The 26,982-nt window shown below is 41.1% G+C and overlaps 1 protein-coding gene across 2 annotated transcripts in view; it reads right to left on the bottom strand.

The window, feature by feature from the left end:
* Positions 1–26,982, bottom strand: part of NR2C2 (nuclear receptor subfamily 2 group C member 2) — a 112,841-nt gene that overhangs the window by 76,349 nt on the left and 9,510 nt on the right. The window contains exon 2 of one of the 2 annotated variants that reach the window (XM_005669805.3): positions 16,598–16,681. The exons of the other annotated variant lie outside the window; for it this stretch is intronic. Coding sequence (XP_005669862.1) covers positions 16,598–16,657 — 60 coding nt within the window. The 5' untranslated portion in view covers positions 16,658–16,681. The remainder of the gene's footprint in view (positions 1–16,597; positions 16,682–26,982) is intronic. 2 annotated transcript variants of the gene reach the window in all.

The following is a 26,982-nucleotide window of genomic DNA, read 5'->3' on the forward strand; positions in this document are numbered from 1 at the left end:
CTCCACCTAAAACAAATCCATGTGCATATCTGAGAGCTATGGGGTTAAATCACAACAAATAACTTATGCCATTTCCCAGGGAATATGAGTCAAATTAATCTTACTGAAAATTAAAATTTGTATCCTTGAAATGTGAAGTGCCAGATACATACAAAATAGAACTGGAAAAGTCTGGGTGCTTCTGTCAGTGACTACTTGGTGACATATGACACTCAAACTTGCTCAAGTGAGAGGGAAGATTAGTTCAAAGGATACTCCCAGAACCCAGTCTGATGTTCTACCAGGACATTTGGGAAATGGAGAGCTGTGAGGCAACTAGCTTCTCTCCTCATCTCTTTCTGAGGCCAAAAAAAAATCCTCTTTGCTTTTTTCTTAAGAGTCTGGTCACTTCTGAGAAAGCTTTTCTGCTTCTGTGTTCCCCTACAACTTGGGCTTGTACATGACATCAACTCAAGCCCTGACACTATACGATCTTTTAACTCCAGTGTCCAATGCCGCCAATTTTGAACTGACACATTATTCAACCTTCTCCCGTGCCTTAGCATACTTAACTAGGTAAATAATAGCACTAGGAGTTCTTGTCGTGGCACAGCAGAAATGAATCCAACTAGGAACCAGGAGGTTTCAGGTTCGATCCCTGGCCTTGCTCAGTGGGTTAAGGATCCAGTGTTGCCATGAGCTGTGGTATAGGTTGCAGACACGGCTCAGATCTGGCATTGCTGTGGCTGTGGCTGGTGGCTGGTGGCTACAGCTCCGATTCAACCCCTAGCCTGGGAACCTCCATATGCTGTGGGTGTGGCTCTTAAAAAAAAAAAAAAAAAAAAAAGGAAAAGTAATAGCACCAATTCACAGGCACTATTTTAAGATTAAACAAGATGATATACTTACAGGGCTTACCAATACCTGGCACTCAGTAAGAGTTCAAGAGGTACCACTGTTAGCAAAGTATGCTCTGTTGCAAGGTTATTTCTGTAATGTGAATTTGATTCTACAAAACCGTAAACAGAGAAAAGATCGTGGTATAAGCTGAAATCATACTGATTTACAAGGACTGCTTCCAATTCCTTAATGCTTCGTATCACAGAGTAAAGAGCCACAGAATGCAAAGCACACACTGGCATATAAGCTAACAGGAATTTAGCATCATGCAGGATGCCTATTCACATCAGGTTCTTCCTCTTGTCTCATTCAATGAACTTAGAAAAGTTCACTGTATTGTCCCCCCTAATCTTCATGCAATTTATGCAGTAATTCAGCATCTTAAACCTTTCCCTGTATCCTCTTAAAGTGACCTGAACCTTGTTTTTAAGACAAAATCCTATATTTACTCTAATGCTTGATTATTAGGAATTTAACATATCTTTTAAGCTATACTAGCATTTTTATTAAGATAGCTATTTTTGCTAGTGCTCTGGGCCACCCTAAATGCTATTTTTCAATAAGCTCTGTTTTTAGTGTGTAGAACACAAGGTTTTTCAGAAATGCATATTTTGTGTATGAACAAAGCTGCCTGCTTTCCAATTCTGAAGAGTAGGAATCTTAAAAGCTCAACTCAGTCCAGCTTGGTTGAGTCAGCTGTAGATCACAGAGAGCGGGGTAATGTGGTATGGACACAGTAAATTCCACAGCAGGGACTATGGGTGGCAATGACTTGAAATGAGGGAGTACCTCAAACTGCCCACCATTCAGGAAGAGAGCGTGGCCTCTCAGGTCAGGATCTGAAGGCAGCAGTGTGCATAATCAGCAGGCTCCTGGTTCATCCCTCAAAGGTGGGCCAAAGTCTTGCTCAAACTCTCCAATGCCATGGAATAAAATACAAATTCCTGACCACGGCCTATACAGTCCAAGATGATCTGGCCTTACCCACCACCCTGGCCTCATCTCCTACCACTTTCTCCCTTGCTCCCTGAACTCCTGTCACACAGGTCTCTTCACTGTTCCTCTACTATGCCAAGCATGCTCCCTCTTTCCCGTGCCTGGAGGGTATGCTGTGCCCTGATAATCACAGCTGAATCACTCTCTTACTTCATTTAGGTATGTATGTGTGTATAAGCTTCGACCACCACACATGGAAGTTCCAGGGCCAGGGACTGAACCTACCTCACAGCTGTGACTCAAGCCACAGTAGTGACAACACTGGATCCTTAACCCACTGTGCCACCACAGAACTCCAGGTCTCCAGTTAAATGTCACCAAGAAAAGTCTTCCCTGAATGTGCTTAGATAGTAACTTTTGTCACTTTCTATCTCTTCATTTTTCTTTATACCACTCACTGCACTCTTAACATTTTTGTCTGTTTAGATGTTGTTTTCTAATAGAACAGAAGCTTCATGAGAACAGAGTACCTTAAAATCTAGAACAATGCCTAGCACACAGCACACAGGTAGCACTCCTTAAATACTTGTTGAATGGATAAATGAATGGGATATTTGTACAGCACCTTGAAAATGAAGTCGATCAGTGGGTAACTTTGCTTTACTAGTAACGCCTTCCCTGACTTCCAGTTAACATAGCAAACACATATTCCTTTAGCAAAATCACATTTAAGCATGAGTAAAGGATTTTTTAAAAATGCACAGACCAGGAGTCCTTGCTGTGGTGCAATGGGATTGGCAGTGTCTTGGGAGTGCTAAGACACGGGTTCGATCCCTGGCCTAGCTCAGTAGGTTAGGGATCTGGTGTTGCTAGAGCTGTGGCTTAGGTCGAGGCTGAAGCTCGGATCTGATTCCTGGCATGGGTACTCCACATGCCTTGGGGCGGCCAAAAAAAAGGATAAAAAAAAGTACAGACCCATAAAGACAAAAAGACAGTAGATCACAAATACAAACAAATTCTAGGAAAGGGAAAGCAGATGGTGGAGTGGAAACTGACTCAGCAGAATGAACAAAGCTAAACTCCAAATGGCTACAGTACAGAGGGGAATACTGATGAGAAACAAGCTGATTCCTACCCCAGTACCCTGGGAGGGCTCAGAACTAGATCTGTTGGTCCAACAGAAAGCCAGGTCAAGAAGCAGGCTGAAAAGCAGGAATTGACTGAATGTGGTGCAGCCATGTGACCCACCACCATGACCATTGCATTCCCGTGCATTCTTCCTCGTTCCCTTGCAGGGAAAATGCAGCCTACTGGGCCCCAAACCATACACACCAAAATATCTTCACAGTGAAGAGAGAGCCCCATTTTTCAGTTTGCAAAGGGGTAGGTTAAATATTGAACTTTAGACTCCTAACTTGTGCCATAACTTTAAAATCAGCAATAATAAAAATACTGGAGTTCCTGTCGTGGCTCAGTGGTACTGAACCCAACTAGTATTCATAAGGTGCGGGTCTGATCTCTGGCCTCGCTCAGAGGGTCAAGGATCTGATGTTGCTATCGAGTTGTGTTGTAGGCCAGCAGTAGCAGCTCCGAGTTGATCCCTAGCCTGGGAACTTCCATATGCCGCTAGTGTGGCCCTGAAAAGACCAAAACAAAACAAAAACCAAACAAACAAACAACAACAACAAACAAAATAAAAATACTGAACAGAGTTCCCTGGTGGCTCAGCAGGTTAAGGATCTGGTATCATCACTGCTAGGACACAGGTTCGATCCCTTGCCAGAAACTTCCATATGGTGCAGGTGCAGCCAAAAATAAAATTAAAAAAAATATACACACACACAAGAAACTGAAGAGTTCTTGCCTAGAAAAACTCAATGGCCCCAGAAAAGAAACCTATGGATAGTGACACCCTCCAAATAAAACACGTGGGTACCTATCTAATTACCCCAAAGTAAAATCAAACCAAAAGTTGACAAGCTTTATTCTTGTACAAACAATATTTTAAGTGATTCATTTTAAAATGTGAACCAGGGAGGAGTTCCCATTGTGGCTCAGCAGGTTACAAACCTGACTAGTATCCATGAGTATGAGGGTTCGAGCCCTGGCCTTGCTCCATGGGTTAAAGATCTGGTGTTGCCATGAGCTGTGGTGTAGGTCGCAGATGCAATTCAGATCCTGCCATTGCTATGGATGTGGTGTAGGCCAGTAGCTGCATCTCTGATTCAACTCCTAGCCTGGGAACTTCCATATACTGCAGGTGAGGCCCTAAAAAAAGGAAAAAAAAAAAGTGAACCAGGGAGTTCCCACTGTGGCTCAGCAGGGTAAGGACCCAACGTTTTCTCTCTGATGATCCCTGGCCTCACCTAGTGAGTTAAGCATCCAGCATTGCCTAAAGCTGCAGTGTAGGTCACAAATGTGGCTTGGATCTGGCGTTGCCGTGGCTGTGACATAGCCCAGCAGCTGCGGCTCCATTTCAGCCCCTTGCCCAGGAACTTACAGATGCTGCATGTGCACTCATAAAAAGAAAAAATAAAATAAAATGTGATCAACAATTAGCCATTTGAGGAAAACTTTCATGTAAAAGAAAAGAACTGAAAGAAACAAAAAGGAACTTGGATAAAACAGAAACTATGTAAGAAGAAAAAGAAAACTAAGTAGAACAAAAAACAATTAACACCTCACAAAATGAAGGCAAACTACATCCAAGAGACAAGAAAAAGTTTCCCTAAGGTTCCATCTGGTTCTCCCACTGCCTAGTGGCAGGTTGCAGCAGCCCCACTCCACAAGGCTCTGGAGAGTTCCTGGCTCTGGGCCCTGGCCAGAAGAGGACAGCCCCAAGAAAACAAAACCAGAAAGGGAAAGGATAACTCTTCAGACAAAAAAAAAGGGGGGGGGGGACAGAGAATCAAAGGGAAAATGGGCCAAAGTGGCTCACTAACCAAGAAAAACAGTTTACCTGTAGAAAACAGAACTGAAATGGGGAGAATTCCAGCCTCTGATGAAGCAAGAGAGAAAGAAGCCAAGTCTGATGAATATCCCATTCAAGTCTTATTGGTGATACCTGTGTCACTTCATATACAATGCAAATAAATACTGTTATTAAATATTTTGTAAACATAAAGTTTTTTAATACTAGATCTAGAAACATTTCTGAGGGAAACCCACAGCATCCAATTTTTCTTTCTTTTTTTTATTACTCAAATGAATTTATCACATCTGTAGTTGTATAATGATTATAACAATCTGATTTCACAGGATTTCCATCCCACGACCCAAGTACATCCCCCACCCCCCAAACTGTCTCCTCCAGAGACCATAAGTTTTTCAATGTCTGTGAATCAGCATCTGTTCTGCAAAGAAGTTCCGTCTGTCCTTTTTTCAGATTCCACATGTCAGTGAAAGCATTTGATGTTGGTGTCTCATTGTATGGCTGACTTCACTTAGCATGATAGTTTCTAGGTCCATCCGTGTTGCTAAGAATGCGGTATTTCGTTCCTTTTAATGGCTGAGTAATATTCCATTGTATATATGTACCACTTCTTCTTGATCCACTCCTCTGTCAATGGACATTTAGGTTGTTTCCATGTCTTGGCTATTGAAAAGAGTGCTGCAATGAACATTGGAGTACATGTGTCTTTGCGTCATGGTTTTCTCTGGATAGATGCCCAGGAGTGGGATGTTGGATCAAATGGTAGTTCTATTTTTAGTTTTCTGAGGCATCTCCATACTGCTTTCCACAGTGGTTGCACCAAGTTACAATCCCACCAACAGTGTACTAGGGTTCCTTTTTCTCCACACCCTCTCCAGCACTTATTGCTTGTTGACTTTTGGATGATGGCCATTCTGGCTGGTGTAAGGTGGTACCTCAGAGTGGTTTTGATTTGCATATCTCTAATAATGAGTGATGTTGAACATCTTTTCATGTGTTTCTCGGCCATCTGTATGTCTTCTTTGGAGAATCGTGTTTAGATCTTTTGCCCATTTTTTGATGGGTTTTGTTTTTTTGGTATGGAGCTGCAGAAGGTGTTTATAAATTTTGGAGATGAATCCCTTGTCAGTCGATTCACTTGCAAAGATGTTCTCCCATTCTGTGGGTTGTCTTTTCGTGTTGTTTGGGGTTTCCTTTGCTGTGCAGAAACTTTTAAGTTTGATTAGGTCCCATATGTTTATTTTTGTTTTTACTGTCATTACTCTAAGAGGTGGATCTGAGAAGATGTTGCTATCATTTATGTCAGAGAGTGTTTGGCCTATGTTTTCCTCTAAGAGTTTGATGGTGTCTGGTCTTCTATCTAGGTCTTTAATCCATTTGGAGTTTATTTTTGTGTATGGTGTTAGGGAGTGTTCTAATTTCATTCTTTTCCATGTGGCTGTCCAGTTTTCCCAGCACCACTTATTGAACAAGCTGTCCTTTCTCCACTGTATATTCTTGCCTCCTTTGTCATAGATTAGTTAGCTGTAGGTGCGTGGGTTTATTTCTGGACTTTCTATCCTGTTCCACTGATCTATATTTCTGTCTTTGCAGCATCCAATTTTTCAGGTATAAATTTTTTTTGAGAAGTAAATTATTTGCTGTTGTTTATTTTTCAGTTCAACCAGAAAATAGTGGGGGTACTTAATGCAGGAGACTTTTCTTTGGGGGCGGGCCCCCCCACCCCCACCCTGCACACCTGCAGCACATGGAAGTTCCCAGACTAGGGGTCGAATCGGAACTGCAGTTGCTGTCCTATGCCACAGCCACAGCAATACCAGATCTGGGCTACATCTGTGACCTACACTGCAGCTCAAGGCAACACATGATCCTTAACCCACTAATCGAGACCAGGGTTGACCAAGCATCCTCATGGATACTAGCCGAGTTCTTAAACTGCTGAGCCACAATGGGAATTCCAAAGAGGCTTTGTCTTGGGTGTCGGCTTAATGTGCCATGGATGGGGTACTTTTCAAATCCTATTATACAAAGCATACTAGTAATAACAACTTGGGACTTCCAGTTGTGCATGGAGCAATTAAATTTTTTTTTCTTTTTTCTTTTTAGGGCTGCACCTGGGGCATATGGAAGTTCCTGGTCTAGGGGCTGAATTGGAGATACAGCTGCCAGCCTACACCACAGCCACAGCAATTCCAGATTTGAGCCCCATCTGTGACTTAAACTGCAGACTGCAGCAATCCTGGATCCTTAAACCACTGAGTAAGGCCAGGGATTGAACCTGAATCCTCATGGATATTAATTGGGTTCTTATCCTACTCAGCCACAGCAGGAACTTATAGAGCAATTAAAATACTTCTGTTCTCATGTTATTTTCAGCAAAATTGTTTCCTAAAGAAAACCACTCCTTGACCTTGGCTCTGCCTATCAGAATTGCCAGCATTCTGTAACATCTTTGGTCATGATAGTCCAGTTTTCCTAGTAACTTTATTAATGTGCTATAAAAGATTGAAAATTTGAGTAAGTAAATGACATTAAAATGAATTAGTGGGACTTACAATGTAACAGTTTATTGGTACATGACATCCTCCAAAGAGAAAATTTTTTCCAAATTTTAAGGTGGAATAACCGTTTAGAAAAGACTCACAACCACGTGGTTTTTTTACATCTTTGGTATAGACATTACAAACTGTGTAGAAATTGAAATGTCTATGTACTGATCCTCAAAACAACTAATAAAATGTCAATTGAGAAAGGAAAATAAAAGAAAAAGTTGCTATAAAAGACAAACAGAAAAAAAGTTCCTAAAGTGAAAAATAAGATATCAAAAAGAGGAATTCCTTTTTGGCTCAGTGGATTAAGGACCCAGCATTGTCACTGCAGCAGCTGGGGCCACTGTTGTGGCTCAGGTTCAATCCCAGGCCCAGGAACTTCCATATGCCATGGGCACAGCTAGGGGAAAAAAAGATACCAAAAAGAAAGGAAAACCCTAGAAACAACAATAACAGCAGTAGCAGGAGATGGGGGCTTACTATTTGCCACAATTTATTACATACTATGTGCCATGCTTTATACACACTAACTCTTAACTATTCTCAGAGTAATCCTGTAAAATAAGTATAACCATTAACCCCACTTGATAGTTGGAGACACTGGCACATGTTTAAATGATATTCTTAAACAACTGGTAAGGACTGAAAACAGATTTAAGTCAGGAAATCTCTCCCAAAGTAGAAGCAGCAGAAAGAAAAGACAAAGAAGAAGCAAAGGAAATGAAAGGATTAGTTAAAGAACTCCAGTATTCAATTAATTAGGTGTTCTGGAAAGAGACTGGAAAAATACCAGGGAAGAAATTATCAGAGAACTGGAATAAAAAATTTCCTAGAACAGGAGGTCATGAGTGACTAGAATGCAAAGAGTCTCTGAGTGCCCAGTACAATGTATGAAAAAATAGGTACACTAAGAGACATTATTGTGGAATTTCACAACAAGAGGGATGAAGAAAAGACCTGACGAATGGGGGCAGGGGACAGTAAAGGCAAGAGAGAATCAAAGAGAGAAGGAGAAATATCTACAAGGATCAAGAATGCCAACAGCTTCTCAAAGCTGGAAGACAATAAAACAAAGCCTTGAAATTTTGAAGTAAGGAGTTCCCATTGAGGCTCACTGGGTTAAGAACCCAACATAGCTGTGAGGATGTGGGTTAGACCCCTGGCCTAGCTTGGTGGGTTAAGGATTCAGTGTTACAGTGGCTGTGGTGAAGGCCAGCAGCTGCAGCTTTGATTTGACCCCTAAGCCTGGGAACTTTCATATGCCGCAGGCACAGCCATGAAAAGAAAAGAAAACAAAAGGAGGGAGGGAGGGGAGGGAGGAGAGGGAGGGATGGAGGGAGGAAGGAAAGAAGCAAGGAAGGAAGAAATTCTGAGGTAATTCAACTAAGATTTCTATTGCCATTCAAACCTATCAATCAAGCATGTGGGTGTAAACAAGGACATGTAAGATCTTTTCACCTCTAATGTGCCCATTCTTAGGAAGCTATTGGAGCATGTTATTTACATTTTTTTTTTTAAGTGAAACTCAAGTAAAGAATCCAAAACAAGAGAGAAATAAAGGATGACAGCTGTGCAGCAGGCTTAAAAAGCAATCAGTAAGGATTGGAGTAGGAGGTCAGAGGACTTGAGAAGGAATGTTTTAACAGGAAAAAAAAAAAAAAAGGAAAGTGAAAATTCCTCTGATATATACTTATGAAAAAATAGTATTCTGGAGTTACCATCGTGGCGCAGCGGAAATGAATACAACTAGGAACCATGAGGTTGCATGTTTGATCCCTGGCCTCGCTCAGTGGGTTAAGGATCTGGCATTGCTGTGGCTGTGGTGCAGGCTGGCAGCAACAGCTCAGATTAGAGCCCTAGTATGGGAACTTCCATATGCTGTGAGTGCAGCCCTAAAAAGACAAAAAAAAAAAAAAAAAAAAAAAAAAAAAGAAAAAAAAAAGAAAGAAAAAGAAAGAAGGGAAAAGTATTCAGAGGGTTCCACAACTATATTATTAAGAGATACTAGGAGATATTTGTGATAAAGTCATAATTAGGTAACAGAGCATTAATTTGTGCAAAGAGGATATAATTTCATTGGGAGAATAAAGGCAAGATGTGGGAGTGTGAGGCACGGAATGAAAACTAAAGTTTCTTTATCTATATGCTAAGTCAAAATGTCTAATGCCAGAAATGACAGCAGAAACATTATTATTATTTTTTTAATTTTATGGCAGCACCTGGAGCATATGGAAGTTCCCAGGCCCGGGATTGCCAGTTACAGCAACACAGGATCCTTTAACCCATTGCACTGGGCCAGGGATCAAACCTGCACCTCTGCAATGACCTGAGCCACTGCGCTTGGATTCTTAACCTACCGCACCACAGCAGGAACTGAAGCATTACTGATTTTGTAGAAATGAAAAGGATAAGATGGTACTATGAACAGTGGTACACCAACAAACTGGATAACCTAGCTGAAATGGACAAACTCCTAGAAACATAGAACCTAGCAAGAGTGAATCACAAGAAATACGAAATCTGAGTAGACGTATAACTAGTAAGAAGACCGAATCAGTATGCCTCCCAAAAAAGCCCTGGTCCAGCCCTAGTGAATCCTACCAAACATTTAAAGAATTAACACCATCCTTTTCAAACTCTTTCAAGATACTGAAGAGGAGGGTACACTTCCAAACCCATTCTAAGCAGCCAGCAATGCTCTGATATTAGTCACACAAAGACACTGCAAAAAAAGAATACTGCAGACCAATATCCCTATGAATACCAACGCAAAATTCCTCAACAAAATACTAGCAAACTGGTATAAGCAGCATATTAAAAAGATTATATACCATGACCAAGTGGGGCTTATTAGTATAATACAAAGATGGATCAATATACAAAAATTAGTCAATGCAGTATACCACATTAACAGAAAGAAAGGAAAAACACAAGATCATCTCAACTGATGGAGAAAAGGCATTTGACAAGATTTAACACCTTTCATAATTAAAAAAACACTCAACAAACTGGGAATAAAAGGCAGTTATCTCAACATAATAAAGGTCATATATAAAAAACCCACAGCTAACATCACGATCTGTGATGAAAGACTGAAAATTTTCCTTTAAGATCGGGAAGACAAGGATGACTGATTTCATCTCTTCTATTCAACATATGCAAGTTCTAACCAGGATGCTTAGACCAGAAAAATAAATACAAGGCATCCAAATTGGGATAGAAGAAGTAAAAATTACCTCTATTCACAGAAAATCTTCTATAAAAAAAACATAGGAAGTTCCCATTGTGGCCCATTGGAAACGAATCTGACTAGTATCCAAGAGGATGCTGGTTAGATCCCTGGCCTTGTGTTGGTTAAGGATCCAGCATTGCTGTAGCTGTGGTGTAGGCCAGTAGCCACAGCTCTGATTTGACCCCTAGCCTGGGAAGTTTCATATGCCACAGGTGTGGCCCTAAAAAGCAAAAAATAAACAAACACATAAATAATACAATAAAATAAAATAAAATAAATTAAATAAAAAATTAAAAACCTAAAGATTCCATGCACACAACTGTTACAATAAACAAATTCAGCAAAGTTGCAGAATACAGAATTAACCCCCCAAAAAATCAGTCGTGTTCCTATAGTTAATAATTATGCTCAAAAAAATTAAACAATTCCATTTACAACAGCATCAAAAAGAATAAAACACTGTCAAGGGAGGAGGGAATGGGTATTAGGGTTTAAAGGGTACGGAGTTTCAGTTTGGGGGGATGAAAAGTTCTGAAGATAGGTAGTGGTAATTGTAACAATAATGTAGTTAGTGCCACAGAATTGTATACTTAAAAATGTTATAGTGGTGGAGTTCTTGTCCTGGCACAGCAGAAAAGAATCTGACGAGGAACCATGAGGTTGTGGGTTTGACCACTGGCCTTGCTCAGGGGGTTAAGCATCCGGCGCTGCCATGAACTGTGGTGTAGGTTGCAGATGAGGCTCAGATCCCACACTGCTGTGGCTGTGGCTCAGGCCGGCAGCTGTAGCTCCAGTTCAACCCCTAGCCTGGGAACCTCCATATGCCATGGGTGCAGCCCTAAAAAGACAAAATACAAAAGAGAAAAAAAAAGGTATAGCGTTAAGTTTTATAGTTAACTGCAATTAAAAAAAAAACAAAACCTACAAACCTCTCTCCACCAAAAAGGCAATATCTAACACTGATTACACAAAAAATTTAAAAATAAAAAAGTAAGGATATTTTTAGAATAAGGAGTTCAATACAAAAAGTCAAGAAGTCATTAACTTTAGAGACTTGAGGAGTTCCCATTGTGGCTCAGTGGTAATGAACCCAACTAGTATCTATGAGGATGTGGATTCAATCCCTGGCCTCGCTCAGTGGGTTAAGGATGCAGTGTTGCTGTGGCTGCGGTGTAGGCTGACAGATACAGCTCAGATTTGACCCCCTAGCCTGGGACCTTCCAATGCCATGGATGTGGCCCTAAAAAGACACACCCACCCCCAAAATTTTAGAGACTTGAGGATAAGGAAAGACAGGATGGTTCAGGAGTTCGCTCTTCTGTTTCAAGCCAACACTGGCCAACATTTAAATCTACGTACATGTACTACTTTGATAAGGAAATGAAAACTTAAATGCCAGTTTATAAGGGGAGAATAATAAAATGTAACATAATGAATTGGTCTTTCCAAGACACTTGAAACTTGACCAATGACTTTGCTTTCTTCCACTTAAAGATGTAGCCTTGCCAATACTGAGTTCTGTTAAAGAACTGGAAGAACCCTAGGTTTTAAACATTTCTTACATAGAAGTGTGAAGTTCTCTACAATAAGGATGCAAGCCCTGATGATGTAAGGAGGAACAGGATCATAAGAATTGGGCTGTTTTCTCAGCAGTGATAGGATCTTCCAGTTCAAAGAGCATCTGATGGATCAGAGTTATCCCAGGGCCCAGGGAAGAGCCTTGCCAAGATCTGAAATGTCACGTCACTTCCACTGCCTAAACATACATGCAACTTACAGTTCGGGTGTATGAGCGGTTTCTTTCTGCCAATCAGTAAGTGATTTAAAATTCTCCAACAACTTCGAAGTTTTTCCTGACTTAAAACACCTTATACAAATTCTTGTCATAGCTCAGTGGTTAACAAACACGACTAGTATCCATGAGGATGAGGGTTCGATTCCTGGCCTCACTCAGTGGGTTACAGATCCAGCATTGCTGTGAGCTGTGGTGTAGGTCGAAGACAAGGCTCAGATCCTGCATGGCTGTGGCTGGAGGCTACAGCTCTGGTTCAACCCCTAGTCTGGGAATCTCCATATGCCGCGGGAGCAGCCCAAGAAATGGCAAAAAGACAAAAAAAAAAAAAAAAAAAAAAAAAAAAAAGAATACTGTGAAAACTATATGTCAATAAATTAGATGACTCAAATGAAATGAATAAATTCTCAGACACAAACTACTTAAAGTGACCAAAGAAGAAAAAAAAAAAAAACCCAATATGAATAGATCCATAACAAGTAAAGAGATGAAATTAGGAACTAAAAAACTGCCTGCAAAGAAAATCCCAAAGCTTCACTGCTGAATTCTACCAGATGTTTAAAGAAGAATTAATACTATTAATACAATTCCAAAAAAAAAAAGAGAGGTCACACAGTTTACAAGTGGCAGGGCCAGGATTTAAACCAGGCAATCTGGCTCCAGAGTCTACACTCTCAACCACTTTATTCAACTCTCTGAATAACTGAATAAATATGAGCACTTTATAGGACATCAAGCTGTTACTTTGTATGATTCAACTTTTGTAAATTATCCTGGTTATGTGACTTACCTGATCTATCAGGAAAAGGCTGTTCTGGGGATTTGAGAGAAAATCATTTAACACAATTGACAATATTGCTGTATCTCATTCATGGAGCAAAAGCACAGCTCCTGCTAAAGCTCCTTATACAGGTTTCCTATGTTTTGTTTTTTGGCTGCACTCACAGCATATGGAAGTTCCTGGGCCAGGGATCAAATCTAAACCACAGCAGTGGCAACTTGGGATCCTTAACCCACTGCACTGGGCTAGGGACTGAACCTATGCTGCCACAGAGACAACGCCACATCTTAACCTGCTGTGTCACAGTGGTAACTCCCTTATAGGTTTTTATTTCAGTGATGTCTCAGAACAATCCCATGAGATAATAGGTTCTTTCATTACCCCATTTTCTAGATGAGGAAACTGAAGCATAAGGCAGTCATGCTGATAGCAAATGTCATGGCCTGGATTTAAACCCCAATCTGTCTGGTCCCTAAACAGCCCCCTTTCCCCTTTAGAGCCTGTCCTTTACTGCTCACCCCTCTAGTGTAGTCCCTCTCATGCCTGATCCCTGCAACAAAGAACTCTAGTGAGCAGATGCCCAATCCTATCATTCACCTGCGTGTGCTTCTGGCAAACATGCAGGAAAAGGGTATGTTCCTTCCTTGTCTACTGACTGAATAAACAACTACCCAAACTGATAGTTAATAACCCCCAATTTAAATACTTTATTCCCACTCAATTACTGTTTAGCACTGAAATGATGAACTGTAGGCTCTCATTCTCATTTAGCTGAGTAATATTATATAGTTATTATGTGTAGTTTAAAAGTCATTAAGCTCAAAATTTCAAAATAATAGCAAGGAAATCTAGGGAATATTTTAAATAGGAAGACTGCTTTTGATCTCTCCAAATTAACAATGCCTCCTACTATTTTTGAAGTCTCCGAAAAATGTACTTTTTGCCATGGGAAACAGTAGTTGCACTAAATTCCATGTCCTGGAATGACTGAAATAACGCATCTGATAGAAAATTTTAGCTAGCAAATTTTCTGAATGCATACATGTTGGGGAAAAGTGACCCCAGCTCACTGTCAGTGACGAGCAGGCAAGTGAGCAAGCACGTGCAAAGAAGGAAGAACCCACTGTTTATCCCTAACACAGGCAGGACATCTGTCCCTTTCCCATTGGTCAGGTCAGGGTGCACATTCTTCTAGGTTGGCTAAATGGAAACAAACTGTTACCAGAAGAGGGAAAAGGGGAGGGGGGTGGAGGAGGGTGTCTCAGACAAAGCAGGAACAAGATGGAGTAACCAAGGCTTCCTTTGATAGAAAAGACATATGTTAATGCTCACATACACAAAACTTGTATTATCCTATAAATTACTATAGTTAGTACTGTAAGTTACCATACTGAACTCTTCCCCTAAAGAATTAATGATGCTCTCTTAGGGCAATGATCCATATACTAGTCTCCAAGTCAATCTCAACTGGATATTGTATTAAATGCAAAATAATTTTAAGAATCTGAAAAACCAACAATGATTTTCGAGGTAATTACTCCTATCACAAACTAAAGCAACAAATAAACACAAGTATTTTAATTAATTTATTTATTTTAGGGCCGCACCCATGGCATATGGAGGTTCCCAGGCTAGGGGTCCAATCAGAGCTGTAGCACCGGCCTACGCCAGAGCTACAAAAAAGCCAGATCCGAGCCGCGTCTGTGACCTACACCACAGCTCACGGCAACACCAGGTCCTTAACCCGCTGAGCAAGGCCAGGGATCAAACCTGCGTCCTCATGGATGCTAGTAGGGTTCATTAACTGCTGAGCCATGATAGGAACTCCAACACAAGTATTTTAACCTCAATACTTTCACAGCTCTGAAGCTCTTTGAAAAATAAAATATTAAAAAGTTTGTGAACTCTATCTGCTTTCATCTTTATTTAACATTAACCATTACTGGAGTTTCCTGCTGTGGCACAACGGGATCAATAGCATCTTGGGAGCACTGGGATGCAGGTTTGATCCCTTGGCCCAACACAAGTGGGTTAAAAATCCAGCATTGGAGTTCCCGTCGTGGCGCAGTGGTAACGATCCGACTAGAACAATGAGGTTGCGGGTTCGGTCCTGCCTTGCTCAGTGGGTGACGATCCGGCGTGCGTGAGCTGTGGTGTAGGTTGCAGACTCGGCTCGGATCCGTGTTGCTGTGGCTCTGGCGTAGGCCAGTGGCTACAGCTCCGATTCGACCCCTAGCCTGGGAACCTCCATAAGCCGCGGGAGCGGCCCAAGAAATAGCAAAAAAAAGACAAAAAAAAAAAAAAATCCAGCATTGCCACAACCATGGTTTAGGTCTCAGCTATGGCTCGGATCTGATCCCTAGCCTGGGAATTCCATATACTGCAGGGAGGTCAAAATAGGGGAAAAAATTAATAATTACTTATGAGGGGAAAGAGATGATTATACCACTGCCTTAGAGTTAATGGTTGCCCTAAAATCTGAAAAATCTGCTCATCACTTTTATTGGTTTAAATTGGCATGTGTGTACTTATTTTCTAAAATCTTTTCTTTAATGTCCATTCTTTGGTAAATTGTTGCCCTAGAAATATAAGTATTGATTCAAAAATACAAATCTGAATCCTAATGGCTCCTGTCTGCAGTGTGATGCATGGTTTATTGGAGGAGCTTTGGAAAAGATGAAACAGAACTGAGTCAGTGTGCCCTTGGCCAATTACTTCTGTCTTTGAGCCTTGGTTTTCTCACCTATTAAACGAGAATAGTGATCAAACCAATCTCAAATGGTTGTTGAGGATGGAAGTCCTTATGGAGTTCATGGTCCACAGTGAAAAGATCTGGCCATCCTTCTGGTTCCTTACACCTCAAGTTGCCTGAACATACCAAGCTGTCTCTGTCCTATCTTTACACAGGTTCTGACTTAGGATGCCCTCCCCAGCATCTGCCAGTTTACCCTGTTTCTTTGGGTCTGTCTCACAAAAAACTACTTGCAATGCAAGACCCAACTCCAGGATCAACTCCTCATGTGGAGTTATAACTCTCACTGTTTTATAATTACTCCTTAGCCAGGCTCTGAGAACACTAATGTAAGAACCAATGGCTCATTCACCTCCATATTTCCCAGCATTTAGCAGAACCCCCAGTATCTTCTTTCCACTACACACAGTGTTAACAGAGTATCAAGTGTGCAAGAAACTAAGCACCTTAAACTTAAAATTATACTCCCAAGTTTGAGAAGCATCAGATTCTTTTAGTTTTTGTTCAAGGTAAAAAATTTTAAAGTCACCTTATTGTAAGCAGTGAGGCCACCCTATTCATGCAAAGAACTTTAGGAGTAAATGCTCTGGTCATTCTAATTTTTTCTTCTATGGCGGCATCCTGCTTTGGATTTGGATCATATGCTGAGTTCACTGAGACTGTTCTGAAACAACGGAGCACACTGGTGTACTTTTCCTTTTAAAAGCAAGGGTGCCAGCTATTGTGCTAGCCCCTGTCACTCACCTCAGCCACCTGCTGGGTCCCCACTCTGTGCTGAACCAGCCCCTCCATATTTGTAGCCATGGTGAAGCAAGATCATTAGAGAACCTGTTTGGAAAGATGCAGCAACTTCTATCAGGTGGGGAGAAACCAGGCTACTTAAAAAACATTAGTAATCAAAATTCTTCTTTGGTACTGTCTGGAGCAGATTTTGCCTTCTATGGAAAACAGAGCTAGCAGGCTAAGCATCTGGATATGCTGCACTGGCTTCTTCAATTACAGGTACCAAAATTAATTAATGTAAACATTTCAATTTGGAAGCAAGACTTCCCCTGGTAAATACAGACAGTGATAATTTGGAACTTTATCAGGTCTTTGGGTTTTAATACCTCAGTTCACCTCTCAAGCAGGTGGGAATTACACCGTTTTGGATAGCTCCTTGTCACACAGTGCTGAATAAGAAGGTGGCTATCTGAGAAAGGTATAAGATCAACTTTAATACAGAGCACAAGATGGCTATCAGCAACTATACTTCTGTTATAGTGACCAAGCAAGGAGTAACACCCTGCCCAAGTGCTAACACACCTCACTCACAGGTTAAAAGGCAAACACTATCACTAACAAAGAAAAGAATCAGACTGCATTACTAAAGTGGACTAAGAACATGGTACCCATAAATTTACCAATTTATATTTTTAAGTCTCCATTAAATTAGAAACTCAGATAATTCAGCTATTATTAGAAAAATTATGCCATCATTTGCCTCAAAATAGTGGAAGATCACCTAAAGAGCAAAAAGCATGCTAGTCTCCTGGGTCAGATCACTTTGGTGCAAGTACTGATGAAACAGATCACCTGGTCTCTTCAGGTCATAGAAAGGAGCTCCCCTGAATAGTCCTTAAACCTTTGCCAATAACTCTACCTCAAAGAATTCAGGATAAAGGGATTCCACTTTGGACCTAATTCCTGGACAAAGCAAAGACTTCATTATTGAATCCATAGGTCCCATGGCTAACAGGAGTTTAAAGCTCTAGTATAATTGATATCTAGCATTTACATGTAAAATCTATATAGGAGCTCCCGCTGTGACACAACAGAATCAGCAACTTCTTGGGAGTGCTGGGACATGGGTTCAATCCCCTGCCCAGCACAGCGGTTTGAAGACCCAGTGCTGACGCAGCTGCAGCTCAGGCTGAGACTGAGGCTTGGATCTGATCCCTGGCCTGGGAGCTCAATATGCCAGGTGGTGGACAAAAATGGAAAAAAAAAAAAAAAATCCATATAATCCCACAACATGTGTAATACACAAAATGTGCACATAATTCACTTTTGCTTGGTCCTTCCTCCATCACAAACTGGACCATGCAATGCTACTTTCCCAAACACTTTCCAAGGGAGTTCCCATTGTGACTCAGAAGGTTAAGGGCTTGACATTGTCTCTGTGAGGATTCAGGTCTGATCCCAGGCCTGGCTCAGTGGGTTAAGGATCCAGCGCTGCTGCAAGCTGTGGAACAGGCTTCACCTACAGCTCCGATTTCACCCCTGACCCAGGAACTTCCATATACCACAAGTGCAGCCATAAAAAGTAGAAAAAAACAAAAACAAAAACAAAAACCTCACTTTCCTATAGTTCTCATCTCAAGTATTCTATTTATAAAGCACTGTGTCTATAAAACTTTTTCACTCTCTGGTGACTTTCTACATTATTCTATCCACTATTAGATAACCACTTCTATTATCATAATTCCCCTCCAGATTATTTTATAACCAAAATGGCGATGAGAGAGAAATGGGAGCATGATACCGTGACTGACAAAATAAAACCACCAGTCCTGCCTTTAAGAAGTCAAAATCCTTAATTGCCAACTGCTACAACCATGCAGTTTACCAGAACAAGGTCAGGTCTAAGACTCAAGACTTTTAACATTTGTTTACCTTTATTTGATTCTAGAAGAAAAAGCACAGAGAAACATTTTGGTCTTCCCCATACTTAGTTTAGTTCCAATAAGGGATAGAGAATAAAAGCATCACGTCACATTTTCCAGAAAAGCCAATCAATTGTTGTTAAAAATACAATTATTGCATGTGAAAAGTCTGGAGTTTTAATACTTTTTTCCCCCTCAAAAAGAGTAAAAATAAGAGCTAAAGAATCAAATGAATAAAGGTAGCAAATATATTAAGTAAAATCTAAATATGCGGCTTAAACTATTAATTTTATTGCTTTTGAGTGTTATTAGCACTTCAGTTGCTGTTAACTGATGCAAGAAATACATGAATTCGGAGTTCCTGTCATGGCTCAGTGGTAATGAACCTGGCTAGTATCCATGAGGATGCGGGTTCCACCCTTGGCCTTTCTCAGTGGGTCAGGGATCCAGCGTTGCTGTGAGCTTTAGTGTAGGTTGCAGATGTGACTGAGATTTTGCATTGCTGTGGCTGTGGTGAAGGCTGGCGGCTACAGCTCTGATTCTGCCCCTAGCCTGGGAACTTCCATATGCCATGGTGCAGCCCTAAAAAGAAAAAAAAAGAGAAATACAAGAATTTGAATATTACTGGAATATTGTTAGGGAAATATTATTGAGTGTTGGAGTACAGAAATAACAAAGTATTAGAAAGGCATATTTTTCTATTAGGTTTCCCTAAAAGACATCCTTCAAGTTTTGAGTTGAAGTGGATTTTATATGTGACTGCCTGACAGACTTAGTAATTCAGAAAACTTTCTGTAATGACTCACTTCAATGCTAAATTTGCAGAACCAATCAACCTCAGATAGGGCTTTGGGGGGTCCCAAGATACTCTGGTGACCAGTGATTGTAGACATTAGGTCTCAGAGAAGGAGTAGTTAGCTGTTAAGCTTAATAAAGCTAAGCAATCTGGATATTAATTCCTTGTTGATTATATAAATGATAAATACCTTCTACTCTGTGGCTCATCCATTTAGTGTCTTCATGATGTCTCTTGATGAACCAAAGTTCTTAAATTTCATAAGGCTGAATTTATTAATATTTTCTTTTACAATTAATGCTTTTATGTTTATTTATAAAAATTCTGGGAGTTCCTGTTGTGGCTTAGCAGAAAAGGATGTGACTGGCATCCATGAGGATGCAGGTTCAATTCCTGGCCTCGCTCAGTGGGTTGAGGATCTGGTATTGCCATGATCTGTGGTGTAGGTCGCAGACATGGCTCGGATCCCTTGTTGCTGTGGCTATGGCATAGGCTGGCAGCTACAGCTCTGATTCTACCCCAGTCTGGGAACTTCCATATGCTACAGGTATGGCCCTAAAAAGACAAAAGGCTAAATAAAATAAATAAATAAATAAAATTTTGTCCTACCCCAAAGTCACAAGCATAATTTTAAGATGTTTTATGAGTTTAGTCCCTCACATTTAAGTCCTCAATCCACCTGCAAATTAATTTTTGAGTCCGATGAGAAATAAGAATATAATTAATTTTCTTCCAATATGGACAATCCATCTTCTACCCGGCCTCTGGGAAGATCTATGCTTTCCTCACTTATCTGCAACGCCACCTCTGCCACATTTCAGGCGTCCCTGTATGTGTAGCTGTGATTCTAAGTTCTCTGTTCTACTGTACTTCTTTTCTACTTCTCCTCTATCCCCTGCCATTAACTTATTACTACCACTTTACAGTAAATCTTGCTTTCTGGTGGGGCAAATGCCTTGCTTTGCTCTCACTTCCACACCACCTCCTTGGACTACTGCCAACATTCAATACCCAGAGCAATGGCTTTTCTTTATATACTCGCATTCTCACAATTCTTTCTTTCTTTCTTTCTTTTTTTGTCTTTTTTGACATTTCTTGGGTGGCTCCCGTGGCATATGGAGGTTACCAGGCTAGGGGTCGAATTGGAGCTGTAGCCACTGGCCTACACCAGAGCCACAGCAACACAGGATCCGAGCCGCGTCTGCAACCTATACCACAGCTCACGGCAACGCCGGATCGTTAACCCACTGAGCAAAGGCAGGGACCGAACCCGCAACCTCATGGTTCCTAGTCGGATTCGTTAACCACTGCGCCACGACGGGAACTCCATTCTCACAATTCTTGATCTGATTGTTGGTTTTCTGCCTCCAAAGGAGCTTCAGACATCATTAACAGCAGCTTTGGAAGCTGCTTAAAAAATGAACAAGGAGGAATCTGCACCTTCTGGCAAGACAAGCAGAGACTAAGAGTAAGAATAAGAGTGAGAGACAGAAATTGAAACTGAAACACAAGTGCTTTCAATAAAGATTTAAATCCCGTGAGAGCATGTAAGTGAGAAAGTAATTTTTTTTTTTATTATTATTTTCCCACTGTACAGCAAGGGGGTCAAGTCATCCTTAGATGTATACATTGCAGTTACAGTTTTTTTTTCCCCCTGAGAAAGTAATTTTAAAAATATATCCCGGGATTTCCCGTCGTGGCTCAGCAGAAAAGAATCTGGCTGGTATCCATGAGATGCAGGTTCAATCCCTGGCCTTGCTCAGTGGGTTAAGGATACCAAGTTGCTGTGAGCTGTTGTGTAGGTTGCAGACACAATGCAGATCCCATGTTGCTGTGGCTGTGGTGTAGGTCAACGGCTACAGCTCCAATCTGATCCCTAGCATGGGAACTTCCATATGCCATGTGAAGCCCTAAAAAGCAAAAAACAAATAAATAAGAAAAAATATATTCCATTTCATCATTTTTGAAAGTATGTTAAGTCATAAACCATATCTTATCCTCATATGTAAAGCTGGAAGACAGAGGCTGCTTCTTGCAGGTATAACAATGGAATAAGTAAGTAAAACAAAATCTTCTGGTGATATCAGGAAGTGAGGGAAAACATTTCACTCAAGTGAGCACCAGAACAAAAAAAAGGAAGAAAAAGAAAGACAGTGTCATACAGAGGTTAAGATGCCTATGTGCTTCTCTTACTGGCTACCACAGCCAAAGGTAGTCGTAGAGACACATGGTAAGAAAGAAGGAAGGGTAGGAGTTCCCATTGTGGCACAGTGGATAACGAATCCGACTAGGAGCCATGAGGTTACAGATTCGATCCCTGGCCTTGCTCAGTGTGGGTTAAGGATCCTGCAAGCTGTGGTGTAGGTCGAGGACGCAGCTTGGATCCCAGTGTTGCTGTGGCTGTGGTATAGGCCGGCGGCTACAGCTCCAATTGGACCCCTAGCTTGGGAACCTCCATATGCTGTGGGAACGGCCCTAGAAAAGGCAACAAGACAAAAAAAAAAAAAAAGAAGGAAGGGTAAATGTTTAGAAAGAGTACTAGTACATGGTAATCAATTAAGAGGTATCCTAGTATGAGAAACTCCAGGAAACAGTGGGTTGTATCCACATGTAGTTGGAAAAAACACTGTCAGTAGCATAATATAATTTTGCATTTGAAATCTGAAAAACAAAACAAAACCCTATTGTTGTAATACTACAAACTAGACAAAGCACTTAAAAACAACCTTGGCTGGAAGAACTAAGCAGGCTAATGCTGGTAGTAACTAACACTTAACTGAGTGGTTGCTCTGCACCAGGCACTGTGGAAAGAACACTAAAGTAGCTCTTGGTATAGAAACTGAAGTCTTCAAATACAGGTGCTTGACCCACTGGGCTCCTAAGGCTGGAGGACTGCCCCCACACCAATGTTTCCTAGTTAATCACCCAAAAAGCTATAAAGCCAAGTATCTTAAATTTAAAAAAAAAATAAAACACAGAATATTTTCTTATGATGATTTTAAACTAGTCAGGTTCAACCACCACCAATGCTTTTAAAATAACTAAGCAATAAGCTAATTGCTAAGAATCATAAACAATAAGAACAATAAGAAGAGAAAGAGAGGAGGAGGACAAGAAAATCTTTGTCCTTGAAGAACGTAAGAAGGAAAACAGAAAGAGCTGTGCAATGTAAATGCTACAGAGTGTCTGAAGGAAGAAGCACCTCTGGGAACAGTGACAACTTCACAGGAGAGAAGCCATTTAGCTTGGTCTTGAAAGAAAGTAGGAATTTGGCAAGCAAACAGAGGGAGAATGGGAAAGAGTTCCAAGCAGAGCTCAGACAAACTGGCAGGTCTGAGGAGAATGGCAAGGTCGACAAACAGCAGGCAATCTGGTGGCGAACTGGTGAGATCAAGGGAGGAGAGAGGCCGACATTGCAGATAATGAGAACAATCGGGTTTGGTAGAGAAATGATCACATCTGGATCTTCCAAAAATCCCTTGGGGTAACAGTGTGGAGATGACAGAAAAGGACTGTCTATGGGAGGCCAGTTGGAAAGCAGTGGCAACGAAGACAAGGGATGAAGGCAGTCTTCAACTTAACCTCAACTAGTGAGTCTTTCCTCTGGAGCACACCAATGAAAACAGGGTGTCATTCAGACATGACAGAAGTAAAACTATTATTGCTTGGCCTTATGGGATAGTAGATTTTATAACAAATTCTTTCAAATACAAGTATATCAGTATCACTCTTAACAACAAAGAAGCAGAGAACACAATGGTGACTTTAATCAACTCTTCCACTCTTAGAAGAGTGTACAGCTGACTAAACATTGCCACTACAGTTTCTTTGGTTTCGGGTGGGGGGTGGGGGTGTGGGGGGGGCTACACACCCCACTGCAGTGAAAGCTGGGCTCAGACTGGGAATACCTGAATTCCCACTGAGTCACCAGAACAGCCCAGCCCTGCTCTCCACAGGGGCGTGCTTAGAAGCTGAGGTCTCAAATAACAACAAAGTCCTGGGACAAGGAAACACTGTCTTCATTGACTGCATGAGTGAGCCTGCCTTTCCTTTCACAATCAACTGATTCACATCATCCTTACTTATGTATTATATGGCCCATAATTATATAACATTCAAAATATTTACTGTCTTGGGAGTTCCCGCTGTGGCGCAGCGGAAACAAATCCGACTACCATCCATGGGGATGCAGGTCTGATCCCTGGCTTTGCTCAGTGGGTTGGGGATCCAGCATTGCTGTGAGCTGTAGTGTAGGCTGCAGATGTGGCTCAGATCCCAAGTAGCTACAGCTGTGGTGTAGGTCAGCAGCTATAGCTCCGATTTGACCCCTAGCCTGGGAACTTCCATGTGCCTTGGGTGTGATCCTAAAAAAAGCAAAAAATTCTTGCTATTTTCTCACCTAAACAAATATATCTAAGGAGTTCTGTGGCGCAGTGGGCTAAGGATCCAGTATTGCCAGTGCAGTGGCTCAGGCTGCTGCTGTGGTGCAGGTTCCCCTGGCCTGGAGAACTTTCATATGCCACGGGCATGGCCAAACAAACATATTGGGTTCTGAGACTCTGACAGGCACTAGTTAATCTCTCTGATACTGAACTTCATAAAGTTATTAGTAAGAATAGATCTTAATACCTATACAAAGGGCCTAACACTGTGCCTGGCATATAGCAGGCATGAAATGCCTAGTTCATGGAGATGATGTAACATCTATTTTCTGAAAGAAATTTGAAAGCAATATCTAACTGTAAAATGTATATTTTGTTCATTTGTTTTTTGGGCTGCACCCCCGGCATATGGAAGTTCCCAGGCTAGGGGTTGAATTGGAGCTACAACTGCCAGCCTATACCACAGCCACAGCAACACCAGATCCCCAACCCACTGAGTGAGGCCAGGAATTGAACCTACATCCTCATGGATACTAGCTGGATTCATTTCTGCTGGGCCACTATGGGAACTTCTAAAATGTATATTTTAATTCACAACAGGTTTCTCATTGTGACATGAGATCCACATGATATTTAACTACATGTGTATATGTATTATGTGCTCATATGGCATTTATAATACATTGTGTTCAACTGCACAACTGAGTAAAATGAAAGTGCTGAATTAGGATAAATCTCACATATGTTTAAAAATAATCCAATACCTACTACTGTCTGCAAAATACTACTGGGTATAAGACTTCTTGATGGGCACAAGGTATTCATTAAATTTTATTGTCCTGTGATTGCCAGAAGTCTTTTTATACTCCCAGGAAAATAAAAACAGAAAAATCTAAATAGCCTGAGAGATTTTTTTTGGCCATGCGGCAGCAGGCAGAAGTTCCTGGGGCAGGGATCAAACCCAATCCACAACAATGACCACACTGGATCCTTAACCCACTGAGCTACCAGGGAACTCTGAGAGAGAATTTTAAAAATGAGAAACACACAGCTCAAGACTTGAAATCATAGATCAAGACTTGAAAACAAGTGGAGTCAAGTGACAGATTTAGTATAACTTTGTAAATGTTCATCAACGTACATATATATGTAAGGTATGTGTGTGTGTATATATATATTCATCAATGTATATATCAAAGTATAACTTAGTAAATGTTCATCAGTCTTATGGAGATGCCTCTAAGGTCAAGATCAGATCACAGCCTGTTATCAGAAAGAAACCTTGGCACTGTTTAGACACAAAGATTACTTAGCCTTTGGGTCAGGTGATTTCCTGCCCCATAGGAAACTTGTTTATTCCATATCACAAGTCTGGATGACTAGAAAGGGGCACTGATGGTCTGTGTGTGCTGGGGCTACAGAGGAGGGTGAGAGGTGACTAGGAAGTGGGGAAGGGAAGTAGCTCATCTACAAGGAGCTCCTATGCTCCTATCAGAGCAGTGCTAACAGATTTCTGTGAGAAGACCTCCCCTAAAATATGACTGTACACTGTGCGTGGATTTCCTCACCTTACCAAGGGTCCAAGCGTAAGGGTGAAATGGACCCTCTTTGATTCTATTATGTGATCTAGGGACACAGAGATGGAAGTAAAGCAGGACAGATTTTCTGAGCACCTACAATGTGCCTTTTATCAAACTAGGCATCACTTAATCCTTAACATACATTCTGAGTAGGTATTATTAGTTCCACAAATATAGAAAGGAAAAAAAGACTCAGAAGTTTAATCAACTTGTTCCAAGTCATCCAAGTGTCCTGGTAAGGGGTGGACTGAGGATTCTAACTCAACCCTCTTTGACTCTAAAATCACAACCTTCCCTCTCCACCACAGCGCTCTTCAAAATAGTTTCCCACAAAAGGAAGTCAAAAGAAAGGAATTTTAAAAGTGACAGGAAATCAGTTAATTATCCAAAGGAACAAATTGCTTATATCAATAAGCTAGATCATTTAATAACTCATTTATTTTCCTTTTAGGGCCGCACCCATGGCATTTGGAAGTTCCTAGGCTAGGGGATGAAGCAGAGCTGCAGCTGCTGGCCTACACCACAACCACAGCAACACCAGATCCAAGCCACATCTGTGAACTATACCGCAGGTGACTTTGACGCCGGATCTTTAACCCACTGAGCAGGGTCAGGGATCGAACCCACATCCTCATGGATTCTAGTCAGGTTTGTTACTGCTGAGCTGCAACAGGAACTCCAATAACTCATTCATATAACTGTTAATTCCTAAATATGTGACATATTTCAGGATTACTCACAGAAATTTCTGACCTAGCTCCACCCAGATAGTAACATGTGAGACAGTAACATGACAGTTGCTTTGGAACTTAAACATCCTTTTCCCTTACAATTTTACCCACATAATAAAGATATTGATTAAAATAGTGAGGATAATTTTACCATCTTTTTTAAAGTAAAAATGTTTGCTGAATAATAACATGCAAATACAAAAGTGCACAAGTCATAAATTAAACAGCTCAATGAACTATCACTAAGTGAATGCAAACATGTAAACACCACTCATATCAGAAAGCAGAACACTGCTGGCACCCTAAAAAGCTCCCCTGTATCCCCTCAGAGTCACTTACCTCCCTTCTTCCCAGACTTCCATTGTCATGGATTCGTTTTACTTGTTTTTGAGGTCTATTGTTTATATATGTTTTGTGTGTCTGGCTTCTTTTGCTCATTGTTTGTGAGAACCATGATGCATTTTCATGCTATATAGTATTCCAACAATGCATTTTCATTGCTATATAGTACCCCAACAAGTGCCTCTGTCACAATCTGTTTATCCATTCTGTAGCTGATGAACATTTGGATTGTTTCTACTTGGAGCTCTTTTGACTGGTGCTCCTATAAATATTCCTGGGAGTTCTTGATGTGGTGCAATGGAAACAAACCCAACTAGTATCCATGAGGATGTGGGTTTGATCCCTGGCCTTGCTCAGTGGGTTGGGGATCCGGCATTGCCACGAGCTGTGGCGTAGGTTGCAGATGCAACTCAGTTCTGGCATTGCTGTGGCTGTGGCATAGGCCGGCAGCTACAGCTCCGATTCAACCCCTATCCTGGGAACTTCCACATGCTGTGGATGCAGCCCTTAGGCAAAAAAAAAGAAAAAAGAAAAAAATTCCTGTACAAGGCTCCCAGCTTACGGTGGTTTGACTTATGATTTCTTGACTTTACCATGAGTGAAAGCAATATGCATTTAGTAGAAACTGTACCTCAACTTCTGAATTTTGATCT

This window comes from Sus scrofa, chromosome 13, assembly GCF_000003025.6.
Source record: "Sus scrofa isolate TJ Tabasco breed Duroc chromosome 13, Sscrofa11.1, whole genome shotgun sequence".
Lineage (NCBI taxonomy): Eukaryota > Metazoa > Chordata > Mammalia > Artiodactyla > Suidae > Sus > Sus scrofa.